The 24,483-nt window shown below is 46.6% G+C and overlaps 1 protein-coding gene across 5 annotated transcripts in view; it reads right to left on the bottom strand.

Annotated features, from left to right (window-relative positions):
• Positions 1-1,091: 1,091 nt before the first annotated feature.
• Positions 1,092-24,483, bottom strand: part of IPO9 (importin 9) — a 47,249-nt gene continuing 23,857 nt past the window's right edge. For all 5 annotated transcript variants that reach the window (XM_070255892.1, XM_070255893.1, XM_023632528.2 and 2 more), the window contains 13 exons: positions 23,754-23,860; positions 23,251-23,390; positions 20,003-20,162; positions 8,764-8,990; positions 6,937-7,085; positions 6,337-6,465; positions 5,372-5,647; positions 5,051-5,217; positions 4,121-4,254; positions 3,350-3,472; positions 2,789-2,893; positions 2,509-2,585; positions 1,092-2,082 (listed from right to left, as the gene is read on the bottom strand). In XM_070255892.1, coding sequence (XP_070111993.1) covers positions 1,972-2,082; positions 2,509-2,585; positions 2,789-2,893; positions 3,350-3,472; positions 4,121-4,254; positions 5,051-5,217; positions 5,372-5,647; positions 6,337-6,465; positions 6,937-7,085; positions 8,764-8,990; positions 20,003-20,162; positions 23,251-23,390; positions 23,754-23,860 — 1,905 coding nt within the window. In that variant the 3' untranslated portion in view covers positions 1,092-1,971. The remainder of the gene's footprint in view (positions 2,083-2,508; positions 2,586-2,788; positions 2,894-3,349; positions 3,473-4,120; positions 4,255-5,050; positions 5,218-5,371; positions 5,648-6,336; positions 6,466-6,936; positions 7,086-8,763; positions 8,991-20,002; positions 20,163-23,250; positions 23,391-23,753; positions 23,861-24,483) is intronic.

The raw sequence follows: 24,483 nt of genomic DNA, 5'->3' as shown, positions 1-24,483 counted from the left end.
ATGAGAATATCCACCATGCACCTGCTGTAAAGGTTAGAGAGGACGATGTCTGTGAAAATGCTCTGGAGCACAAGAAAGGACTTGCACACCAAGGGGTCTGAGACCCTCTGCTCCCACCACAGCAGTGTGTGTGCTGGGCAAGGTGGCCCTCCTGTGACATTAGGACCCTTTTCTTCAGGACCCAAGTTCTTCCCAAAGCAAGAAGGGAGCAGGAAGAGAGGACCCTTGCCAAGAGCCCATTTTTGGCACTACAGACTATTTTCCTAATTAGCAGGCCCAAAGGGGCCCAGGTCACTCTCCGTCTGTGTGGGGCCCCAAGCCTTCCCAAACTCAGCAGTTCCATGCTGCTGGCATGATACCACTCTTTTGTGCCAAAATCAAGGGCTGACTTGGCCTCGTGGAAGCGTTGGCACTGAACCCAACTGCACTGCCTCGAGATCGCCAACTCTGGAGCGAGTCTAAGGCTCAGACTGTGGGCTCCTGAGCACCGTTAGGTCCCAGCACCAGGGCCTCCCTAACTCAAGGGGAGAACAGCAGGGGCAGAGGCAGCGCCAGCCTTGGAACCTCGCGGCACTGGCAACACACGCCCTCAGGTGTCTCCAAGATAGTAACTCTGACATCCCTCCCAACTCAGACGTGGGAGTTGAACACCAGGGACCCCTAGTGGCATGAAGTCACCATTAGCTACAAAATCCTTAGGCTTCCCTAACAGTCCTGCAGAGGAAATGCCCCAGTGAGGCTCTTTCCTGAGAATGGACATTTCCTGTCTGAGGCTGCCCACCTAGAGAAATGCTCTGAAGCTGTCAAAGGGGGCACCAGATGTGAGCTGTGGGCACCATTAGCAAAGGCCACGCTGGGCTCCCCTTCCTCCCCTGCACTGCCCATCCTGGCTCTTTCTGAACCCACAGCAGACCGAATTTCCCGTGAAGGGACCTCCCTTCAACAGGTCTCCAAGGGGCACTGCGAGCCAGGGAGCTAAGGCCACCAGGCTGTCCTACTGGGCTCGGCCTGACCCGCCCCCTTATTTCTACTTTCCTTCCACAAGCCACGGAGGCAGAGGTGCAGAGACACTGATCCCATGCGGACCAAACTCATCTGTAAAGATTACTTTACTCTCCTAGAAAAATACACGTTGCAAATTTGAGGGCTACAACTTAACCACTTCAGAGGATTCCTGAGGGAGAATATCAGGCTGGGTGGTGATATGTGGGAGAGGCATATTAAATAGAGTTGGGTCAGGTGGACTTTTAAAAAAATCTGTTTTTCCCATTTTTTTCCCCTAAAAAAGGAAAACTGGATTGCCATCTGCCTGGCTTCTCCTGTGTGTGCGCATGTGCACAGAGGAAGAGCGTGGGGAGGGGCTGTCATGCAAGGAGGCAAGGACAGGAGGACTTCCTTTGACAGACAGGGCAGCCTTAGTGTTGTGGGTGGGAACACGGAGAGGTCACTGGAGAGGGCGACAAGATAGCTGCTTCCTCTCGTTCCTGCAGAGAACCCAGAGCGTCTGCGGCGGAGGCAGAAAGCATCAGTACCTCTCAGGGGCCTTCCTATCTGAACACATCAGACGTCCTATGAAAGTAAACAGGTCTGTTTTAGAATATAAATAGTCATGACTCTCTGTGCTCCTGAGGTGGGGCGAGTGATCCATGAACACACATGATCCTAGGCAGTATGTTTCTGGACTGGCCAGCAGAGGACTCGAGGAAGGGAGGCAGGGCACAGCTGGGGAGCAAAGGGTGCTCGAGATGGGATATCTTCAGGGGGACTTTGAGAAATGTCCTTTGTTCCAGCATTCCTAAGTGACAGCACTGGTGAGCTTGGTCTGAATTGTCGTGTCACTCTGCAAAGGCCAAGGGCCAAGAGTCAGGAGGCCACTCCAGGTCGAGAAGAAAGTGCATCTCAAGGCCAGTAAGGGCTGCAACAGTCTGTGGCTGGGCCAGGAGGAGGAGCAAACGTGGAAAGACCCGCTCTTTAGATGCCGATGGTCTGCAGAACCCGCCTCTCGTTGTCATTCAGGTGGCCTGAGAACATGACGTAGCAGGGCTGCTGAGCGAACTGGCAGAGGAAGTCCGTGAGGTACGCCTGGAGGGGGAGAGCAGCACGCTGGAGGTTCCCGGGCCGCTCTCGGGAGTGCGGCAAGGACCACACGTGGACTAGGAAAGACTGGCTGTAGACAAACGCCAGCACCCTGAGAGATGGCTTTCTACATTCTTGATCCAATTTAGGTTCAACCCAGAGACCAAATTCCACAGGGAAACATTTTCCCTAGAATGTATCTCATATTCCGCCCGAGGACCTTCACAACACAGCATCAAAAAGCTGGATTACAACACTATAAACACGAAGGTGTGAAGTCCTGGCCCACCCCAAGCGCCTGACAACTCAGCAGGACAGGAACTCTCTGCCCCAGGAGGGCTCCCAGGATGAGCCATAGGGCTTGAACTCTATTCCCTTTTCCGTGGTCTGAGATACTGTCACCTGTAAGACCTCGTCTCTGGACACCCTCACCTGCAGATCAATCTGATAGAGAGGATCCTTCAGGGCGTCAGGGTCATCTTCCTCGTCATCCTCATAGTAATCCTCCTCTGTCAGACACAGCCAACACAGGAGGGGTCAGGACAGAGGCCCCTGATCAGCCCGGGGCTGAGGCATCGCACACGGCTGAGGGAGGGGGTGTGAAAGCCCAGGAACCTCCCTGCAGCCCCCTCTCCCCTTCTCTGGAACCCCCTTCTCGGTCCCAGTGCACAGGAAGGGCATCACCATGCTGTCCTCTTCCCAAACTACTTACCATATTTGCTTGTAGCAAGGATGTCAGACAAAAGCTGGCCAGCCAAGCCGTCCTCCTCGTCGTCCTCCTCCTCCTCCTGGTCCTCCCACATGTCGTTGGAGTCATCTAAGAGAGATGAGGAGCGGCTGGAGCATACTCACACACCTCCTCTCCCAGACCCAGACAGGCGGGAGCAGAAGGGTGCCCAGGGCTTCTGCAACACGGCCTGCGGTTCCAGAGGGCCAACCGGGCCAACCCTCCCAGCAAGTCTGACAGGAAGAACCGAGAGTGTTCTGGGGGAGAGGGAAGGTGGAGAAGCTCCTGAAAAAAACCAAACAGGAAGGGCTGAAGCAGCTTGCCTCCCACCCCAGCCTCTGCGCGATTTCACCCACTAGGCCTGAAAAGCAGCTCTTTACAGGCCCAGCAATGCTAGCCACACAGGAGACATGCGAGAAACATTGAAAAAAAAAAAAAAAAAAACCCCAAACCAAAAAACAGTGACTCAACAAAGGAAATCGCTAATTTGGACATCTGTAACTTGATCTGCCAGGTTCAAGGCTCCTGGGAGGAGGCCTGGCGCACCTTGACTCCACGCGGCAGGCGCGGCCTGGCGAGCGGCATTGGCCTCCATGACACTGGAGAGCTCGTTGATGACCAGCTTTAGGATCTTGACCAGCAGAGGGATGTTCGTCCAGCGCTCAGGGTCTGGGAGGAAGGAAGCAAGGCTTCGAGTCAGACTGCTGCCGGGCTCCCTGGGGCAAGGCCCCGTCTTCCCGCAGTGCTGCTCAGCAGACAGCCCAGCACCCTCAGGCTCCCACCACCCCAGACTTGAGCCAGCTGCCAGGGCGGCCTCACGCCAAATGACTCCACTCTGCAGGGTGTCAGAAGAGTTCAGAAGTCAGGAGAGGAGAGTGCAGGAATTACATAGGTTTTGGCCAGTAACAGCGCGGGAACCAGGTAGCCGTATGACCATAGCGCGTACAACACCCCAGGGCCCGTGGCCTACAGCTGGAGCGGCAGTGCAGGTGACTCTGGGCCTGCAGTAAAGAAGGCAGCTCGGCACTCACTACCCAGACCACAGAGCCCCAGGCCAAAGGCAGCCTGGTCACAAAGACACGCTCACAGTGGGACTCAGAGTCCCAGAGGGAGCTGGAAGCTCGGGACCCTTGGTACCTGAGACGGCTTTTAGCAACAGGAACTGAATGTTCTCCCCCGTTGTTTGTCTAGAGTTTTCTGCTTCTTTCTGCCAAGCCCATCGCTAACAAGTATGTTTTAGAAACACAGATCCCAGCGCTGCCGCCCCCACCCCAGGCGGCCCTAGTCCCGGCTGGGCACCGGAGGCGGCACACCCACTTTTGGCTGACTTGGAGCGGGTGCGGATGCCCTCCTCCATGCTGTGGATCTCCTCCCCTTTCACGCGGATATCTTGCAGCCGCTTGTCATCCGCGTTGATGCCGTGCTGGAGCAGCTTACACAGGGCCACCGAGCTGGCGAGAAGAGCCAGAGGGGGTCAATCAGCACCCTGCTAGAGCTCACGCTGGGGGTGAGCAATTACACCGCAGACTGCTGGTGGAAAGTCTGTTCACAACCAATTAGGAGAGATGAAAGTCTAGCCGAGAATGGGAGTTAGTGTGCGTGAGGATGTCTAATGAGAACTGTTCCTGAAGGAAGCTGGGGTGGGCAGGTGGCACGATGGCTGTGCCCACTGAAAGGGGCAAGGGTGTGATGAGAACTGGTTGGACAAAGCCCAGAGAGAAGTCAGAGAGCCAGGCTTGGAGGGCTGGGGTGTGGAAGGGAGAACAGGCACCAGCAGTGCGGGGCTGGGTGAAGTCCGTGGCAGAGGAGGGGCTCCAGCCGGCAGAGATCAAAAAAATACGGTCTGGCTGTGTAGCCTTTTTTTGGGGGAGTTTCAAGAAGGCAGCTATTCAAATACAGTCACGCGCTGCAAAACAACACTTTGGTCAGTGAGGGACTGCACACACGATGGAGGACCCACAGGACTCCTACCATATACAGCCTAGGCGTGGAGCAGGCTACCCCATCTAGGTCTGTGTCAATACACTCTATGATGTTTGCACAACAACAAAATCGCTTAACGACGCATTTCTCAGAACATATCCCTGCTGTTAAACTATGCATGACCATATACAGGTGAGCAATAAAGGAAGAGGGAAACGGGAGAAGGGGCCGTTTGGTATGTCGAACAAAAATCAGTGAAGCAAGTCAGGGAAAGAGGAAACGCGCAGAGAGGCAGAGCGCTCAGAGACGACAGGTGAGGCCCACCTAACTTTGCCCTCATACTGCCCATAGAACAGGTGCTGCCGGCTCGTCCACTCGGCCATCACAAACTCCAGGGCAGGTTTGCCTGTGGGTCCTGGGAGGCTGCACAGGAACTCCAAGAGGGGTTCCAGCTGCGTGTGCACCAGATGAGCGAACACCATGATCAGAGACTAGGAGGGAACAAGAAGGACAAGGGCTTCAGAGACAAGAGGTGAGGGAAGGAACGGGAGATAGGGGAGACCTCCTTGTTAACTTAGGACTAGCACGCTGACTTCCATCTCCATCACCGGGGGAGGGGGAAGCCCACCCCCACTGTCCTCTTACCTGCATGACACTGAGTGTCTCTGCCTGCTGCATTTTACTGAGGACGGCACGAAGGATCTGGTCCAGGTTCTCCCCCAGCTCCCGCCCTGCCTTGGAGATTAGGGTGGAGACGAGGCGGCCCACAAAGGCTGCGGTGAACTCCGAGGTGCGGGGGTCCAGGAGCTGGCTCACCACCTGCATCACGTACCACAGCCCACTGTGGCCCTGCTCATCGTGCCACTGGGCGACCTGTTCCAGCGTCACTGACACATAGGCCCGCAAGCACTCTCCACCATTCTGGGGAGACAAGGGTGGCAAGGTTAGCAACTGGGGACAGATGCCAGGAGGCCCTGTCTGTGTGTGCAAAGGTTATTCCCGGAGGCCTAGGCCTCGTTAAGTGCTGAGCCGACAGGGCTTGTGGTGGGCTCATACCACTGCAGGCTGTCATCACAGACACGGACTACAGAGCCCCACTTTAGCTGATCACTTATCTCAAAAACGCACACTTCTCATCACAAGGGACAATGGCCAAGCAAACTGAGTTTAAACATAAAGATCTACTCTGGTACTGAAAAACCTGCCTAAGACGTAACAATAACTGGGGTACAACAGGTCTCTATGGGAATAAAGACAGATCTTACACAAACCACCATTTGCCCAGAGATTTCTGAAGGCCTATCACTTTGCTGATGTTATAGCAGAAGAAATATCCAGGAAGGACTCCTAGGGCTCCAAGTCCATGTGTCTGTGAGCTCGTCCACGGCTGCAGTACCCAGCCACACATGGGCAAGGTGCCCTGCATGCACACTCGTTAAGATCAGAGCACACCTGGAAGGACAGCACGCTTGGCTTCTGCAGTCGGAACCCTTCCTGAGTCCTCCGGGTAAACACATATTTGAGAGACTTGCATCTCAGGAGCATGAGACGTGCCATGTTTCTCAGCCTACTCTAGGCCCTCCCTTTTCTAGCCACCATGGCTCAGATACCTGCATGGTAGCATTGTCATCTGTGTGAAGGGTGCACTGTGCCACAGCAGGGAATGCTTGGCAGATGAGGAGCTGGGAAAGCGGAGGCTTGGTGTTCCGTACTACTGTGGTCAGGATGTCGATGGCGGTCTGAAGGAGAGAAGGAAGGAGAGTCAGAGTTGCCTCTGGGGTGGGGGCAGGAGTGCCCAACAACCAAGATGCTTCTTGGGTGGATACAACATTGCAACCCAGAGAAAGCTCACTAATAAAAGGCAAGTTTCTGAAAGAAAAGGAACACTCAGATAGGAGATAGCGCTCTTGGCCCCTATGGGGCCTATGGTGGTGGGCTGGAGAGCCAGGTGACATACGTAGTGGTGGTGTTATGATGGCCCTCTGCTTAATTCACTAAGGCACCTCTGGAACAAGAATGGCCATTTCTTAAAGCCTCAAGCATGACCCACTGTCCTTGTAGGCAGAGCAGCCCAGTAAAACCACCCCATGAACCTCTAATGCTACTGGTTTCCCGCCAGCGAGGTGGGGTCTGCAGGCGGCATTTGCAGTGCGCCCTCATACCCACACCCACAGCCATACCCACAGCCACATCGCTGCGCAGCCGCTTACCGCACAGAGCCCCGCGGGGATCTTGTCTGCTGGGGCCTGCATGATGCTGACTAGAGTGGGAATCAGCCTCATCTGCATTGGACCCTGACAGGCCTCGATCTGGGACAGCTCCTTGAAGATGTCCTGAGCCAGCGAGGCGACGACAGGATCTGAAGCGGACAAAGCGACATGGATCCTCCCGAGGGTCTGCATGTGCTTCTGTTGTCTGCCCTAACCTAAGTGAGCAACTTCTGCTGTGACCAGGCACCACACTCCTGGAAGCCCACGGGGCCACGTGAACACCTGAGAGGATGGGAGATGCTGCATCTCCCAGGGACACAGTGTTGCACGGTTCCATTAAGCTGGAGACTAGTCAGTAATAGTTACTCCTAAAACAAAACTTGGCTCTTTTTCTGGGGCAAATCTTTAATGCCTTTATTCTCATCAAACCTGGACTGATTATGAAACCAAAGCTTAAGAAACAAAAAAAAGCCCACTGGTATTTTGTTAAGGAGACAAGAAAGTTTCAAAAACTGCCGAAACACTAACTTTCCCCTTGGTTTCCCTGTGTTGAGGAGGAATCATACACATCTCCCCGGGGCCGGCATCAGACACGTCATGACAGACACACGATGGACAGTTGAAGGCATTTCCAGGGCAAACAGTAAAACACCCAAAAGCAGAGCCTTGTGAAGAAAGGAACTTGAGCTCAACCCTTTTTACCTACATGAGGAAAAGACCCTCCGCCCAGATGCGACACGCCAGGGGGCCGGGCACAGGGTGTGGGCGCAGCGTGCTAGGACGTGTGGAAGGAGCAGTGCAGCATCGTCTGCAGCAGAAACACGGGCACCTCGCGGCCCACGAGCAGACGGGACAGAGGCCGGCGCAGCCATCTAACATACGATGGGGAGTCTGAGAGCACAACGTGGGGCCCTCCCCAGGACACACTTTCAAGTGAAAAAGCAAATCCAATAAAATGTTTGGCATGATACGGTATTAAAATAACCAAACCTGAACTCTAGGTATCCTTCTGAGCTTCAATACTGGGGTTCCCTCTTTAAAAACAAATATCCTCAATATTTTTTCTGAAAATAACATATTAATAATACACACTCACTACAGAAAAACTTAAAATGCAGATAAGCACCAAAGGAAAGAAAACAGCTATAATTCCACCACCTAAAAATAACCACTCCTAACATTTTGATGTATTTTCTGTGTTATTTTTTCTACATACGTATCTCTACATAATTCTTTTTCTAAAACAAAACCCAAAACTTGGGATTATATTCTATGCATTTTTGCGGAGAACTGTTCACTTATTATAATGTGAGCACTTTCTCATGGCTTTAAATATTCTTTTGAGGCTTAGCTCTTTAATGGCCGCACAGCATTCCATTTTATGGATGTAATTAATTTCACTAATCTTTTTGATCTCCAATTTTCTGTCACTATGAAACACATGTGATGCACCCCGTGTTCCTAAGCCTCTGAGGCATCTTCTTCACCGTCGCCTTTTCTGATTGTAGCTCTAGGCCTCTTCTTTCAGGAAGTTTTTGATTCAGCTGCTCCCTCTCCTGCTTTATTGTCCAAGCTCTGAATCCTCTATCATTTGTTGGCCCTGTATCATCTTTTCCCCCAGTTCTTATGAGAAACTAAGAAGTAGAGGAATAGGTATCCCACTTTTTAGCGGAACTGTGTCTGCGGCACAGCTCCACTCTAACTGGAAGCCACGTTCTTTGCTTATGATGCTTAAAACCATCAGACCTACGGAACCGTGCAGCTAACCTCCCCAGACGCCAGCTCTCCTTTGGCGCCCCCCCGTCGACACCTCCTCCCCGGGCGTACCGTTACTGTACTTCAGGAAGATGGCGATGGTGAAGGGGCAGATTTTGCTTTCCATGCTTGCGGTGAACTCTGGGTCGACTGTGCAAACGATGCACAGGGTCTCCATCACCAGGTTGAGGACCTCGGAGCTGAACTGGGCTGCCAGGTGGATGAGGCCGTCCAGGATGCTGGGGAGGAAGGGCTGGAGCACGTGGGTGCTCTCCGAGACTTTCAGCTGGTCACAGTAACTGCAGTGAGGGAGAAGCAGGGATGGTTCAGAGCGGCTCCCTCAAGTCGGGTTTTCCAGCCAGTGTCACATGTGACACCACTCATATGTGTAGCTTGAGGAAGCTACTCCCAGAGTTAGTTTTTACACCCTTCTGTGGCGTATTTTATAAACATCAGCACTACCATATCTACACTTCTAATTAATTTCTGCTTTGGTCTTTGCTATTTCCTTTAAAATTTCCTCCATTCCTCTCCCCATCTGTTTTGAAGCAAATCCCAGTCACATCATCATATCCCAATTATTAGGCTTAATTTCAGTCAAACGCTTTACCATACCTCAGATACTGTTTCAGTCCCGCTCCTCAGATTCTGACACATAGTCTGTTGTTTTCCAAATAGTTACAGTGTTTCCAACATCTTTTCCAACAGAACTGTTATTTAGGAGGAGACTATTTTCAACCTCCATGGAATAAAAATTTTGTACTTTTTGGAGTTTTTTTTGTATCCTAAAATGAGATCAATTTATATAAACATTCTATGCACACTTATAAAACGAGTGGATTATTTGTAGGGTTTAAAGTTTTCCATACATGGGTCTACCTTATTCGACTCTTATTCAGTCAGTACTTACTAGGTGCTGCTTACTATGTCCAATGGGATGCAATGTTAAAAATACATCATCAAAGTCTTTGTTTATCTTCAGAAGGGCAATGCTAAGTTAAAAGTCAATAGAAACACTGTTTCTGTATGTTAAAAGAACCTACTACAGAAACAAAGCCCTCACCAGGTGCTCCATAAATGATTTCTTACTTTTTAAGTGTCTTACAACTGTATTATTTGTGTCAGCTGCTGAGTTCAAAGGTCCATAATGACCAGTAAAACTGAGGGCTTTGATCTCAGATTTGTCCACAGACTTTGTTTTTCGGTCCATAACACCCTATTTTCAGTGTCACCTTGCTCTGGTCTAGCGTCTCCTGCACAGCTGCTCTGGGTGAGGGTCAGCTCTCGGCGTCTTAGACTGGGTGTCCCCTTGGCCTCTCCCTCCTGGCACTCAGTGGTGTCCCACCTCCCCCCTGCTTCTCCACCCAAAGGATTCACAGTCACGGTACCCCTCCAACGAACTGGAAACTACAGTCTTGCAGATCACAGACTGCACATCCGGTCAGATTATATGGGATCTTGTAGGTCAAGCAAAGGGAGCTTGGACTTTGCTCTGGAAGCCGCTGTATCACACTTTTTTACAAATGACTTCTAACAGCTAATTTCTTGTTTACTCTACCCCAAAGTCTTCAAGGAAAACTGACACCCCAGGAAGATGGTACATATTTATTCTGTGGCTTCATACCACCTGCATACCACGACTTCCTTCTAGGTTATCTGTATCTCAGAGTTTGAAGAGCACAACTGAAGCCATGAAGGTTTGAATTATGGGAGCAAAAATATCAGTTTCCTATTTTAGAAAGGTCAGTTTGACAGCTAAAATAGACAGACTGCAGTAGTGTGAGGCTAGAGGCAGAGAGATGCATTAGGACGCAACTGCAGTAACTCAGGCAGAGGAAGGTGGGAACACAAGCTCAGGGAGCAGCAGCGGGAGGGAGGAAGAGACGAGACTGAGGAACCAGGATCCAAGGGCAGAGATCTGGGATGCCCGCTTTTATTCAAACAGAAAGTATACATCTCTATCTTTAGGTACAAGACCTAAAGGTATGAGACATCACTTGTGCTAACGGGGAACACAAGTAGGGCAGGCCTGGAGGCGGTACCCTGTGAGCTCAGCAGTGGATGTGTTGCTTTTCAGGTACTGTAAGATATCCATGCTGGTATGGATAGTAAGCACAGGCACATTAATTTGGAGCTCAGGAGAAATTACATAAACATGACTTGAGAAATGTGACATGAATACACATTTGCTGATCAGTATAGTATGTTGCTTCAGAAAAGTTTGAGGCAGTTTGCCATGATACATAAACTATGAGATGGAGGAGTAAATTCAAACTGGGCAGAAGAGGAAAGAGAGGCAAAGGTGGCGTGAGGGCCACTGAAAGGCTGCTGGTGATGCTAGAAAGAGCGCCACGATGCGAGAGCCAGGAGCCAGGGTGTCAGCGGCTGGAGAGAACAGCTAAGGTCCCTCACAGGCAGTCCCTAGCCGGGAGCCACGGCCGGCGTCAAGGGATCCAGTCTGACACACTCTGCAGAACTGTGTGAGTGTCCACTTCTTTGGTGTGCATATTCATAGCTCTCATCACCTTTCCACAGAACCTGCTATACCTTTCAAGAAACCACGGCCCACATCATCAGAGACTTGAACATTATTTAAAAAAAAGTTTTCTTCACATTTTTCCTGATTATAAAAGTAATATAAACTTATTGTAAAAAAACTTTTTCTCAGCGTTATTGAGGTGAAATCGACATCTACATTGTAAGATGTTTCAAGTGTATGTTGTGGTGATTTGATATATGTACACATTGTGAAAAGACTCCCCCCATCTATCATCTCACATACTTCTTCCTTTCTTTTTTGGTGAGAATATTTAAGTTCTACTCTCAGAAAACTTCAATGACACAAGTGTTATCAACCATAGTTGGTCTGTTTTACACTGGATCCTCAGACCCCATTCATCTTACAGATGAGAGTGTGCACCATTTTACCAACCTCTCCCCATGCCCCCTGCCCCAAAACCAACACTCTACTCTTTTTCAAGGAGTTTGACTTTTTTTTTTTTTTTTTCCTTTTTCTCCCCAAAGCCCCCCGGTACATAGTTGTGTATTCTTCGTTGTGGGTTCCTCTAGTTGTGGCATGTGGGACGCTGCCTCAGCGTGGTCTGACGAGCAGTGCCATGTCCGCGCCCAGGATTCGAACCGACGAAATACTGGGCCGCCTGCAGCGGAGCGCGTGAACGTAACCACTCAGCCACGGGGCCAGCCCCTCAAGGAGTTTGACTTTTTAAAAAATTCCACATATAAGTGGTACCATATAGTATATGTCTTTCCCTGTCTGGCTTATTTCACTTAGCATAATACCCAACAGCTCCATCTATGTTGTCATAAATGGCCGGATTTAATTACTCCTCATGGCTGAATAATATTTCACTGTACACACACACCACATCTTGATCCATTCATCCACTGGCAGACACTTAGGTTGTGTCCAGGCCTTGGCTGTTGTGAGCAGTGCTGCGATGAACTTGGGCATGCAGGCATCTCTCTGAGGTCCCGTGATCATTTCCTTTGGACCTACACCCAGGAGTGGGATTGCTGGGGGGCACAGTAGTTCTATTTTAATTTTGTGAAGAATCTCAACACTGTTTTCATAGTGGTTGCATCAATTTACATTCCCACCAACAGTGCACAAGGGTTCCCTTTTCTCCACATCCTTGCCAGCACTTGTTCTCTCTTACCTTTTTGATAACAACCATTCCATCAGGTGTGAAGTAGTATCTCCTTGTGGTTTTGATTTGCATATTTCCCTGATGATTAGAGATGTTGAGCACCCTTTCATGTACCTGTTGGCCATCTGTTTGTCTTCTCTGGAAAACTGTCTATTCAGGTCTTCTGCCTATTTTTTAATTGGATTGTTCATTTTATTTGCTATTGAGTTGTATGAGTTCTTTATATATTTTGGATATTAACCCCTTATTAGATAGGTGATTTGCAAATATTTTCTCCCATTCCGTAGGTTGTCCTTTCATTTTGCTGATGATTTTGCTGTGCAGAAGCTTTTTAGTTCAACTCGTTCATTTTTTGTTTTTGTTGCCTTTGCTTTAGATGTCAGATCCAAAAAATCATTGCCAAGACCGACGTCAAGGAGCTTACCACCTATGTTTTCTTCCAGGAGTTTCATGGTTTCAGGTCTTACATTCAAGTCTTTACTCCACTCTGAGTTGACTTTAGTGTATGGTTTAAGATAAGGGTCCAGTTTCATTCTTTTGTATGTGGCTGTCCAGTTTTCTCAACACCATTTCAGGAGAGACTATCCTTTCCCTATTGTATATTCTTGCCTCCTTCGTCATAAATTAACTGACCATACATGCATGGGTTTATTTCTGGGCTCTCTATTCTATTCCATTGATCTGTGTGTCGGTTTTTATGCCAATACCATACTGTTTTGGTTACTACAGCTTTGTAATATAGTTTGAAATCAGGAAGTGTGATGCCTCCAGCTTTGTTCTTCTTTCTCAAGATTGCTTTGGCTATTTGGGGTGTTCCGTGGTTCCATACAAATTTTAGGATTGTTTCTTCTATTTCTGTGAAAAATGCCACTGGAATTTTGCTGCACTGAATCTGTACATTGCTTTGGGTAATACAGACATTTTAAGTATTAATTCTTTCAATCCATGAGCACAGAATATCTTTCCATTTATCTGTGTCTTCAATTTTTCCTCTCAATGTCTTACAGCTTTCAGTGTATAGATCTTTCACCTGTGTGATTAAATTTATTCCTAGATATTTTGTTTTTGATGCGACTGCAAAAATTAGTAGTTTTCCTAATTTTTCTTTCTGGTAGTTCATTATTAGTGTATAATAATACAACTGATTTTTACATATTTTTAATCCTTAAAGTTTAAATGAGTTTAGTAAACTCATTTAATAGTTCTAACACTTTTTTTGGGGGGGTCTTTAGTAAACTCATTTAATAGTTCTAACAGTTTTTTTGGGGGGGGTCTTTAGGATTTTCTATACACGAGATCACATCATTTGCAAACAGAGACAATTTTACTCCTTCCTTCCGATTTGATGCCTTTTCTTTCTTTTCTTTCCTAATTACTCTGGCAAGGACTTCCAGTACCATGCTGAATTAAAGTGGCGAGAGTGGGCACCCTTGTCTTGTTCCCGATCTTAGAGGAAAAGCTTTCAGCCTTTCACTGTTGAGTATAATGTTAGTTGTGGGCTTGTCACATATGGCCTTTATTGTGTTGAGGCATGTTCCTTCTACGCCCAGGTTGTGAGAGTTTGTATCATGAATAGATATTCAATTTTGTCAAATGCTCTTTCTGCATCTATTGACACAATCATATGACTCTCATCTTTCACTGTATTAATGTGGTGTGTCACATTTATTGACACAATCATATGACTCTCATCTTTCACTGTATTAATGTGGTGTGTCACATTTACTGACACAATCATATGACTCTCATCTTTCACTGTATTAATGTGGTGTATCACATTTATTGGCTTATGCGCGTTGAACCATCCTTGCATCCCAGGGATGAATCCCACTTGCTCGTGGTATGTGATCTTTTCAATGTGCTGTTGAATTTGGTTTGCTAGCATTTTGTTGAAAATCTTTGCATCTATATTCATCAGGGAAATTAGCCTGTAGTTTTCTTTTCTTTTCTTGTACTGTCCTTGTCTGGCTTTGGTATCAGGGAAATGCTGGCCTTGTAAAATGCATTTGGAAGTGTTCCCACCTCAACTTTTGGGAAGTGTTTCAGAAGGAATCATATTAATTCTTCTTTAAATGTTTGGTAGAATTCCCCAGTGAGACCATCTGGTCCTGGGCTTTTCTTCTATGGGGGTTTTTGATTACTAATTCAATCTCCTTACCAGTAGTTAGTCTGTTTAGATTTTCTCTTTCTTCATGATTCAGTCTTGGTAGGCTACCTGTTTCTAGGAATTTATCCATTTCTTCTAGGTCATCCAACTTGCTGGTATATAATTGTTCATAGTAGTCTCTTATAATCCTCTGTATTTCTGTTGTACCAGTTGTAAATGTCCCCTCTTTCCTTTCTGATTTTATATGTGAGTCACTCTTTTCTTCTTAGTTTAGCTAAAGTTGGTGAATTTTGTTTATCTTTTCAAGAAAACAGCTCTTAATTTCATTGCTCTTTTGTATTGTTTTTCTGGACTCTGTTTCATTTATTTCTGCTCTGATCTTTGTTATTTCCTTCCTTTTGCTAACTTTGGGCTTAGTTCGTTCTTCTTTTTCTAGTTCCTTGACTTGGAAAGTTAGGTTGTTTATTGGAGATCTTTCTTTTTCTTAATGTAGGTGTCTAGCTCTACAAACTTCCCTGTTAGGAACACTTCTGCTGCATTCCAAAAGTTGTGGTATATTGTGTCTCCACTTTCATTTGTTTCAAGATATTTTTTGATTCCTCTTTTGGCGTCTGCTCTCACTCCCTGGATGCTTAAGGGTGTGATGTTTAATTCCCACATATTTGTGAATTTCCAGTTTTCCTCCTACAATTCATTTCTAGTTTCATCCCATTGTGGTTGGAAAAGATACTTGGTATGATTTCAATCTTCTCAAATTCACTAAGACTTGTCTTGTGACCTAATGCATGATCTATTTGGAGAATGTCATCTGTACACGAGAAGAGTGGACTCTGCTGCTGTTGGATGACACACTCTGTACACGTCTGTTGGGTCCATTTGGTCGAGAGCATGGTTCAAGTCCCATGCTTTCTTGCTGATTTCCTGTTTGGATGATCTGCCTATCGTTAAAAGCGGGGTACTGAAGTCCCCTACTATTATTGTATGGTTGTCTATTTCTCCCTTCAAATCTGGTAGTATAGTCACGTCTCACTCAACGACAGGGACGTGCTCTGAGAAACACATCATTAGGTCATCTCATCATTGTGTGAACATCACAGAATGTTCTCAAAGGGAACAAAACGTGTCACCACAAAATGTGTCTCTTTAACATGAGGATTATTTTTGGCTGATTATTATTATTTTTTTTTTTGAGGAAGATTAGCCCTGAGCTAACATCTACCACCAATCCTCCTCTTTTTGCTGAGGACGACTGGCCCTGAGCTAACATCCGTGCCCATCTTCCTCTACTTTTTTTTTATTTGTGGGATGCCGGCCACAGCATGGCTTGACAAGCACTGCGTAGGTCCACACCAGGGATCCGAACAGGCAAACCCTGGGCCGCCAAACTGGAAGGTGTGAACTTAACTGCTGCATCACCAGGCTGGTCCCTAGGCTGATTATTTTTAAGAAACAAAAGACTCAGAAAGTTTTCCTTGTTACTTTCCCCTTAACAGTCTAAAAGAATTCAGATAAAAAAAATCTGTCTTTGGGGCTGGCCCCGTGGTGGAGTGGTTAAGCTTGCACACTCCGATGCAGGCGGCCCAGGGTTTCGCTGGTTCGAATCCTGGGCGTGGACATGGCACTGCTCATTAAGCCATGCTGAGGCAGCATCCCACATGCCACAACTGGAAGGACCCACAACGAAAATATTCAACTATGTACCGGGTGCTTTGGGAGAAAAAGGAAAAATAAAATCTTAAAAACATAAAAAGAAATCTATCTTAGGAAACGAGCTATCACCTTAACATGACTAAGGCGGTGGACAGGGAGGAACTCAGAAAAGCCTGTTTGTTGGGCTCCCCTCTACATTCTTCTGTTTCTGTGTGGTCAAACACTTGTTTTCCAAACATTTTCTCCTTTTCACCTACTTGTGACTTGCGTTCCTTCCCTTTGAAGTCCAACTCTCCCCACTCCCAACATCGTCTTTTGTCTTTAGCTGAGGATGGTATTTAAGGCGATGGTTTCTGCCATTTGGGTAAGTTATTCAGTTTTCCTGGGTTTCTCCCCTATACACATTACTAAATTTTTGTTTTTCTCCTGTTACCTTGTCTCATGTCAATTTAATTCTTAGACCAGCCAGAAGAGCCTCTATAGAAGGGGAGAGGAGACTTCCTTCCTCCTCCACGGCACTTACACGAACCTAGATGGTCTAGCCTACGACACACCTAGGCTATATGGTACTAAGCTTATGAGACCCACCATCACATATGTGGTCTGTCACTGACTGAAATGTCAGTATGCAGCATACGACTGTATTTGCTCAACAGATTTAGGTGCTCCAATGTCAGGTGCATATGTATTTATAATTGCTATATCCCCTTGATAAATTGATCCCTTCATCATTATATGATGACCCTCTTTGTCTCTTGTTATAGCTTTTGACTTAACGTCTATTTTGTCTGATCTAAGTACAGTTTACTCAGCTCTCTTTGGGTTTCCACGTGCACGGAGCATCTTTTTCCGTCCCTGCACTCTGATGCTGTGTGTGTCCTTAAAGCTGAAGTGACTATCTTGTAGGTAGTATATATTTGGGTCTTTTAAAAAATCCATTCAGTGACTCTTTTGATTAGAAAATTCAATCCATTTACATTTAAAGTCATTTTTGATAGGTAAGAACTTACTAATGTCACTTATTGTTTTCTGGCTCTTTCGTAGTTTCGTTTTTTCTTCCTTTCTTGCTGTCTTCCTTTGTGAACTGATGATTTTCTGTGGCGGAATGCTTTGAATCTCTTTATCTTTTGTGTGTAGATTTTTGCTTTGTGGTTACCAGGAGGCTTACATAAAACATCTTATTGGTGCAACAATGTGTTTCACACTGATAACTTCAACTGCAGACAAAAACTGCCCTTTTATTCCCCCTCTTTTATGTTCTTAATATCACAGTTTAACTATTTTTAAATTATGTATTCATTAACAAATTATTTAGCTAGCTATTTTTTTCTAGATTGGCTCTGAGCTAACATCTGTTGCCAATTTTTCTCTTTTTTCTCCCCAAAGCCCCAGTACATAGTTGTATATCCTAGCTGTAAGTCATTCTAGATCCTCTATGTGGGATGCCACCACATGACTTGACGAGCAGTGTGTAGGTCTGTGGGCAGGATCCGATCCGACGAACCCTGGGCCGCCAAGGCGGAGCATGCGACTTAACCACTCCCCACGAGGCTGGTCCCCAGCTGGTTGTTTCAGTCCTGTCGTCCTCTAGCGTCTATAACTGTGCTGAGTGGTTACCATGCCAACATATTACAGTACTAGAGTACCTAACTTGACTGTATACTTACCTTTACCAGTGTTTACTGTTTTCACGTTACTAACCGGGGTCCTTTTATTTCAGCTGAAGAACTCCTTTCAGCACTCCTTGTAAGGCACATCTAGTGGTGAAGAACTCCCCCAGCTTTGGGAAAGTCTTCATCTTGCCTTCATTTCTGAAGGACCACTTTTGCCAGGTAAAGGATTCTTGGTTGGCAGTCTTTTCTTTCAGCACTTTGAACACATCATTCCACCCTCTCCTGGTCTGCAAAGTTTCTGCTGAGAAATCTGCTAATAGCCTTAAGGGGTTCCCTTGTGTGAGGGAATTTTTTTGTCTTACTGCATTTAAAATTCTTTCTTTGTCTTTGATTTTAGATAGGTTTATTATAATGTGTCTTGGAGAAGACCACTTTGGATGGAAATTGTGGGGTGACATATTAGCTCCATGACCTGGATGTCCAAACCTCACTCCCAATTTAGGAAGTTCTCAGACATTACTTCTTCAATCAGGCTTTCTACCCTTCTCCCTCTCTTCTCCTATGGGACTCCAATAATTCAGATTGTTTCTCCAAATGGTATCCCATAGTTCATGCAGGTTTTCTTCCTTCTATATTCTTTGCCCTGCTCTGACTGGATAATTTCAAAGGTCCTATCTTCTAATGCACAGATTCTTTCCTTTGCTTGAGCCATTCCGCTGTAGAAGCTCTCTACTGCATTTTTCATTTCATTCATTGTATTCTTCAGCTCCAGAATTTCTGCTTGATTCTTTTTTATGATTTCTATCTCTTTGTTGAAATTCTTATTTGGTTTGCGTATTGTTTTCCTGAATTCACTGAACTGCCTTTCTGTGTCTTCTTGTAGCTCACTGAGCTTCCTTAACACAGCTTTTTGAATTCATCATCAGATAAATCATAAATCTCTGCCTTTGGGGTTGGTTACTGGAGGACTGCTGTGCTCCTCTGGTGGTGTTACGTGTCCTCAATTGTTCACATTCCTTGAAGTCCTTCGTTGCTGCCTTCACATCTGAAGCAGCAGTCACCTCCTCCACTCTCTATTGACTGACCTCTTCAAAGGGCGCCATTATTGGAGTTTTTGCTCCAATTCTCCACTGGACCCCTGGACTTCCATGGGTGATTGTCTAAATCAGTGTTCTCTAGGGGCTCCTGGACCACAGCTAAGACAGCTGTGAGCCAGTTCATGGGTCACTTCTGGATCCGAGCTGGGACCAAGGTCTATATTCCTGTTATCCAACACAAAAGTGGGTAAGATCTTCCTGGATCCCTTGGCACATGGTGCTGGTAACAGAACCCAAGCCACATGGGGATGCAGTCAAGTCCTCAGGGGTGTGGAGCCGTGTCTGGGGCTTTAGCCAGGACCATGACTGGTGAGTCAGCCACTGGGGTGCAGGCCTGTCTTCTCGAAACGGCTTTCCTTGTTCTTGAACTGCACCAGGGTTTCACAATTTCCTACCTGGGTCTCACAGCTCCCACAAAGGCACTTTCGTCTGTGGATGGATGTGAAATTGTTGTTGTTGAGGGAGGGATATGAGTGAGGGATGTCTTGCTGACATCACTCCTCCTCAATGCTTCCTAAAGACATACATAATAACGCATAACATCTCAATCTCTGCCTCAAAGGGTAAGAAGACACAGGCAGGTGGAAGATGAATTTTGTTTTTAGGATTTTAGGTAGTTTTAAAGATTTAATTGAAACTCTTAAGTTTGGACTTTAAAACACTCCTTAAAACAACAGTGCTCCCTCTGGTCTCAGTGGGAATATAAATAAATGACCAGATGAGCCACTAGTACACCAGCTGTGAAAAACAAAGCTAAAATTGGGAAAAAGTAAGCAGTGTTTCTAGGCTGCATTATCCCAAATTTGGTTTCTAATACAGAGATAATCAATCAACAAAATGACCTGGGCTCTAATCCTGCTTCTGTAATTTACCACTGTGCAACCCTATGCAAGTTATTTCTCTCTCAGGGCCTCAGATTTTTTTGCCTTTGTTAGAAAGGGAGTGGATCCAGATGACTCGAGAGCTGGAGTGAATTTAAAGGGAACACGATGTCTCTGGGACTCACAGAAGCCACGTTCCTGGTATGGGTTTTTCCCTGTCCTTCCAACATTCATTCTGCAGGAGGTCTTCATCAGAAACTCCATGCAGCACAACCCACTGGACAACCACTGTGGGGCTTCCACTCTGCATAACCTTCTCTTAAAGAGTTCTTATCGCCCTAAGTGGCATACTCACCCCCAGATGGCTCTCACGGCAGAAATGCGAACTGACGGGGGCTGTGTCTCATGAAGACCACTAACTGTTGCCTGTAGGAACTGCTGGATCAATTCAGGGGACATAGCAACAGTGAACCGACTGGCAGCCCAAAGTGCCCGGCCCAAGAGGAACGGAGACACTGGGAGAGAGAGCAAGCAATTAAGGGCTGGCAATAAAAGTCCCTGTTCCTTGTCTTTGCCCTTCCCCTTTCCCACCGCCATTACTCCACCTGCCACAATAACTGGACACTATGCAACATATACAACTTAACAGAGAATAGGCATGATCTTATGAGAGCAAAGTGAACCTGTTACCTATGGTACAGAATCATTTTCCCAATTTCACTTCCCACTATGTGCAGAGTAAACCTTGAATATTCTTAGACTAAAAAGCCCTACCACCCCCAGCTCTCATTATCCCTTACCTCCACGACGCGTTAGTCCCCTAAAATGTCTCTCCACTGCCATTTTTCCCTACTCTTGGACGCCTACTGAAACATTATAAATCACAGCTCTGTCCATCTTTTATTTAAAATCTGTCAATGAAGCTGACAGTCTACCAAATAAAGACCCCCTTAGTCAGCATGGCATCAAGGCTCCCTGGGACGAGCAGCTCTACCGTTACCTGCGATTTCCCTTTGTGCCTCCTAGGCTCAGCACACATCCCTCCCCAGCACCTCATGCCTTACTTTGCCATCTCTCTGCTTTGTTTATAAGCCAACTAATTCACCTCTCCTTGTACTACCCAACTGATCCCCGGGGCTGAAGTGACCCTAACTGTCTCTGTGCCACTGTAACCCTACGTCTCAGGCTTTCTTACACGTTACATATCTCGTTTGCTATTCCAGTCATCGTGTAGGGGTTACTACGCCCTGACGACTATAAGCTGCGTGAGGACAGAGACCATACTTATTCAGCTTGTTGTCAGCCTTAACTTAGTTACTTGTACAATGAACATTCAGTTGATGGAAACTCTTGAGCAGAACCTAACAAACTATGTCAGTCAAACAATTACATCCTAATTAATATAATGCAGAGCAGCGGTTCTCAAAGTGTGGTCCAGGTACTCCTCTGGGATTCCCGAAAGTTACAACTATTTTCATAGTAATACCAAGACAAAATCTGTCTTTTTCAGTCTCATTCTTTCTTGAGCTTATGGTGGAGTTTTCCAGAGGTTACGTGTTACACACCACCATGACTCTGGCCCTGCGAGGGGCCAGATGTACTGTGCCCTCTTTCCCCACGTTGTGGCCGCTGATTTCCAGAACAAGAGAGCAGCAGCCCTGAGGAACCACTGGGTCAGCTCAGGGGATCAGCAACAAGCTGTGCAGGCAGACATTTCCTCTGTGTCTCAGTTTTAATTATTTTTTTTGAGTGTCTTTTTCTTTTAAAGGTTGGCACCTGAGCTAACATCTGCTGCCAATCTTCTTTCTTTTCCTTCTTCTTCTTCTTCTCCCCAAAGCCCCCCAGCACATAGTTGTATATCCTAGTTGCAGGTCCTTCTAGTTGCGGCATGTGGGACTCCACCTCAGCATGGCCTGACGGGCTGTGCCATGTCCGCGCCCAGGATCTGAACCAGCGAAACCCTGGGTCACTGAAGAAAAGTGTACGAACTTAACCACTTGGCCACAGGGCGGTCCCTCTGTTTTAATTTCTAATGTTAAATATTGTTAGATAAAACTCACGGAACAACTATTTGGAGTCACTGAAAATGTAAATGTGTGAAGAGATCCCGATACCAAAAAGTTTGAGAATGGCTGGTGTAGAAAAGCTTTTAGCTATAGGCAGGATAAAAAATGCTATGTATTAAACTTTTTTTCTAGTCTCAATTCTAAATATTCTCAAATCTCGAATTTTTAAAGATTCTTTGCCAGGGCACACCCTACAAAAAATATGCTGGTAAGTTTGAGAAATTCCAACACTTTCATTTAACACATAATTATGGAATGCCTGTTACACGCAAGGCATTGTGGGATACAAAGATGTATTAGACTCGATCTCTATTCTCAAAGACTTGACATTCTAGTAGGAGAAAGAAAGATTGATCAACTATAATACAATGTAGCATATGGTAATACAGTTACGTGCAGAGTGAAAAAAGGATTTTCCCAATGCATCTGAGCTCTGCATGCTTAACGTTTTAATTCTGTAATTCAGAGAATGAAAATGATGGCGTGAGATAGCCTGTAACAGATTACCCATTGAGAGTCAGAATAGAATGTTTTCGAAGGGTTAAGCTGTCAAAGGGCTATCCGATGAAGGAGAGGCAGGTGAAAGGATTGAGGACGGAGCACACAATGCCAAATATCCCTGAGTTAAGCACTGAGAGACGAGGCAAACATAGCACTTTGTAACGGGGTCTGGCTCTCAGGGCGAGAACAAGGTAGGGTGCGGGCGGAAGCAATGCAGCAGCAGATGCCACCCAGAGAGACAACAGTGACTCTGAGCTGCTGTTCTGCACCGCTGGAGAGATCAGTCTAACGCAGTGAAGGCTCCTTTTTTTTTTTATTTGAGGAAGATTAGCCCTGAGCTAACTACTGCCAATCCTCCTCTCTTTGCTGAGGAAGAGTGGCCCTGAGCTAACATCTGTGCCCATCTTCCTCTACTTTATAAGTGGGATGCCTACCACAGCATGGCGTGCCAAGTGGTGCCATGTCCGCACCCGGGATCCGAACCAGCGAACCCTGGGACCCTGAGAAGCAGAATGTGCGCACTTAACCGCTCCGCCACCGAGCCGGGCCCTAAAGGCTCCTTTTTCTAAGGCAAGCAGCTAACATGGGCATGAATGGAACATTTTAATTATCTGGATACTGGCCAAGAATAAAGTTTGAGAAAAATGACGGGAAGCAAACAGGAAGAATGAGCATGACACAACTGCCTGAGGGTATTCTGGACTCAATAAGGCAGAGCTCTCAAGGTACAGCAACCAGATTTGCATTCTGTTCAAATGCCACAAACAGCCAATGAACAGGAGTGCTGATTTGGGAGGAAATTTGAACAGCACGGAAGAATTATGAAGGAGGCAATATTAGCCTCTTAGTTGGTGAAGCCTGAGCCAAGGGTTCCGGGCTGTTTTAGAGGTTCAGACGAGTCCCAGCTCTAGGGTGGAAAGAATTTCCACCCATAGAACACAGGAATACCTGGCTTACCTACCTAAGAGAACCATATAGCTGAGGTGATGACAGGTCTAAAGATCTTCCAGAAGTCTGGCACTGTGCTGACACATACCTGAGAGGTTGAGGTCTACAAGGATGACGTTGGTCAGGAACCCGTGCATGTCAAAATGGACCCTGCCGCTCTTCACACTGTCGGTGATGACGGACTTCACTGAGCCTAGGGCAAGCATGCACGCCTCGTGGATCTTCCACCTGCAAAAGGGAGGCCAGTCGGGTAAAACAAACTACACCGCCAAAAAGATAAATATTGGAGGGAAGCAGATTCAGCAAAGGGCATTCCAGCACAATCTGACCCAAAAGGACCATTTATCTGCCCTTTCCATCTAAACTTATAGCTAAAAATAGTGAAACTTAATAACAACAGATTTTTCTAATTAAAAACAAAGTGCTTCCTTTCAAGGCTTTTAAAAAAGGGGTAAAAACAAAAGCACCATAACCAATTATTTTAAGGTTGGGAAGAACTTTCTAAAACAGATAATTGAAAGCACGGGTCTGCCTGCCTCAGACCTGACGCCCAGAACACGCTCAGGTCAAGCACCTGCCGCTCACTCTTACCAGTGCTCAGTGCCGCTGCTTCTGTTTTGCTCAGCTTCCTGTAAATGCCGAGTGGCCGCGGCAGCCAGGGCTGCTGCGCTCTCGTTCTGGAAATCAGTGGCCACAGCCTAGGAAGAGAGGGGAGGGGCTGATAAATCTGTTTGCACAACTCAATCCCATTTTAATGGCAAATTGCAAATTGAATTGCAAACTCTTCCACATATATTTCCTAAGCACTGACTGGGTATATTAAAAATACGACTCCTATTAGAGTTCAGGGTCTCTAATGAAATTAAGCAGCATCTGTATTTCTGCAGTGCCCACTCCTTATAAAGCTAACAAAATGTACAGCTCCCTTTGGCTCTATTTGGCCGAGTCTAAGTGAGCAATGATAGATTCAGCTTTGGATGACAATAGACCAGATATTCATTCCCTGGGAGCCTGACTGTGGAAAAAAACACTAATCTCTTAATTGAAACTTATTGTGAGCTTTCACAGGTGCCCTAGAAATACTAGAGGACAACGAGGATATTCACCAACACTGAGAACAAACCTCCCACCCAACAGGCAGCAGGTGGCATAGAACTGTCCTTCACAGAACGTCACAGAGCTCTCCTGTCAGACAGCTCCATGCTCCACCCAGAGCCAAAGAGAACAGGAGCAGATAGCTGGGTGTTTACTTCTCAGCAATTTGATTTTTTTAAGTTTGTCCACCTCTGGTTTGTGCTACAGATTCTTGCTGAAGAGTGGA

The sequence above is a fragment of the Equus caballus genome, chromosome 30, assembly GCF_041296265.1.
Source record: "Equus caballus isolate H_3958 breed thoroughbred chromosome 30, TB-T2T, whole genome shotgun sequence".
Lineage (NCBI taxonomy): Eukaryota > Metazoa > Chordata > Mammalia > Perissodactyla > Equidae > Equus > Equus caballus.
The sequence above is the reverse complement of the archived record's forward strand: the minus strand, read 5'-3'. Positions and strand labels throughout refer to the sequence as shown.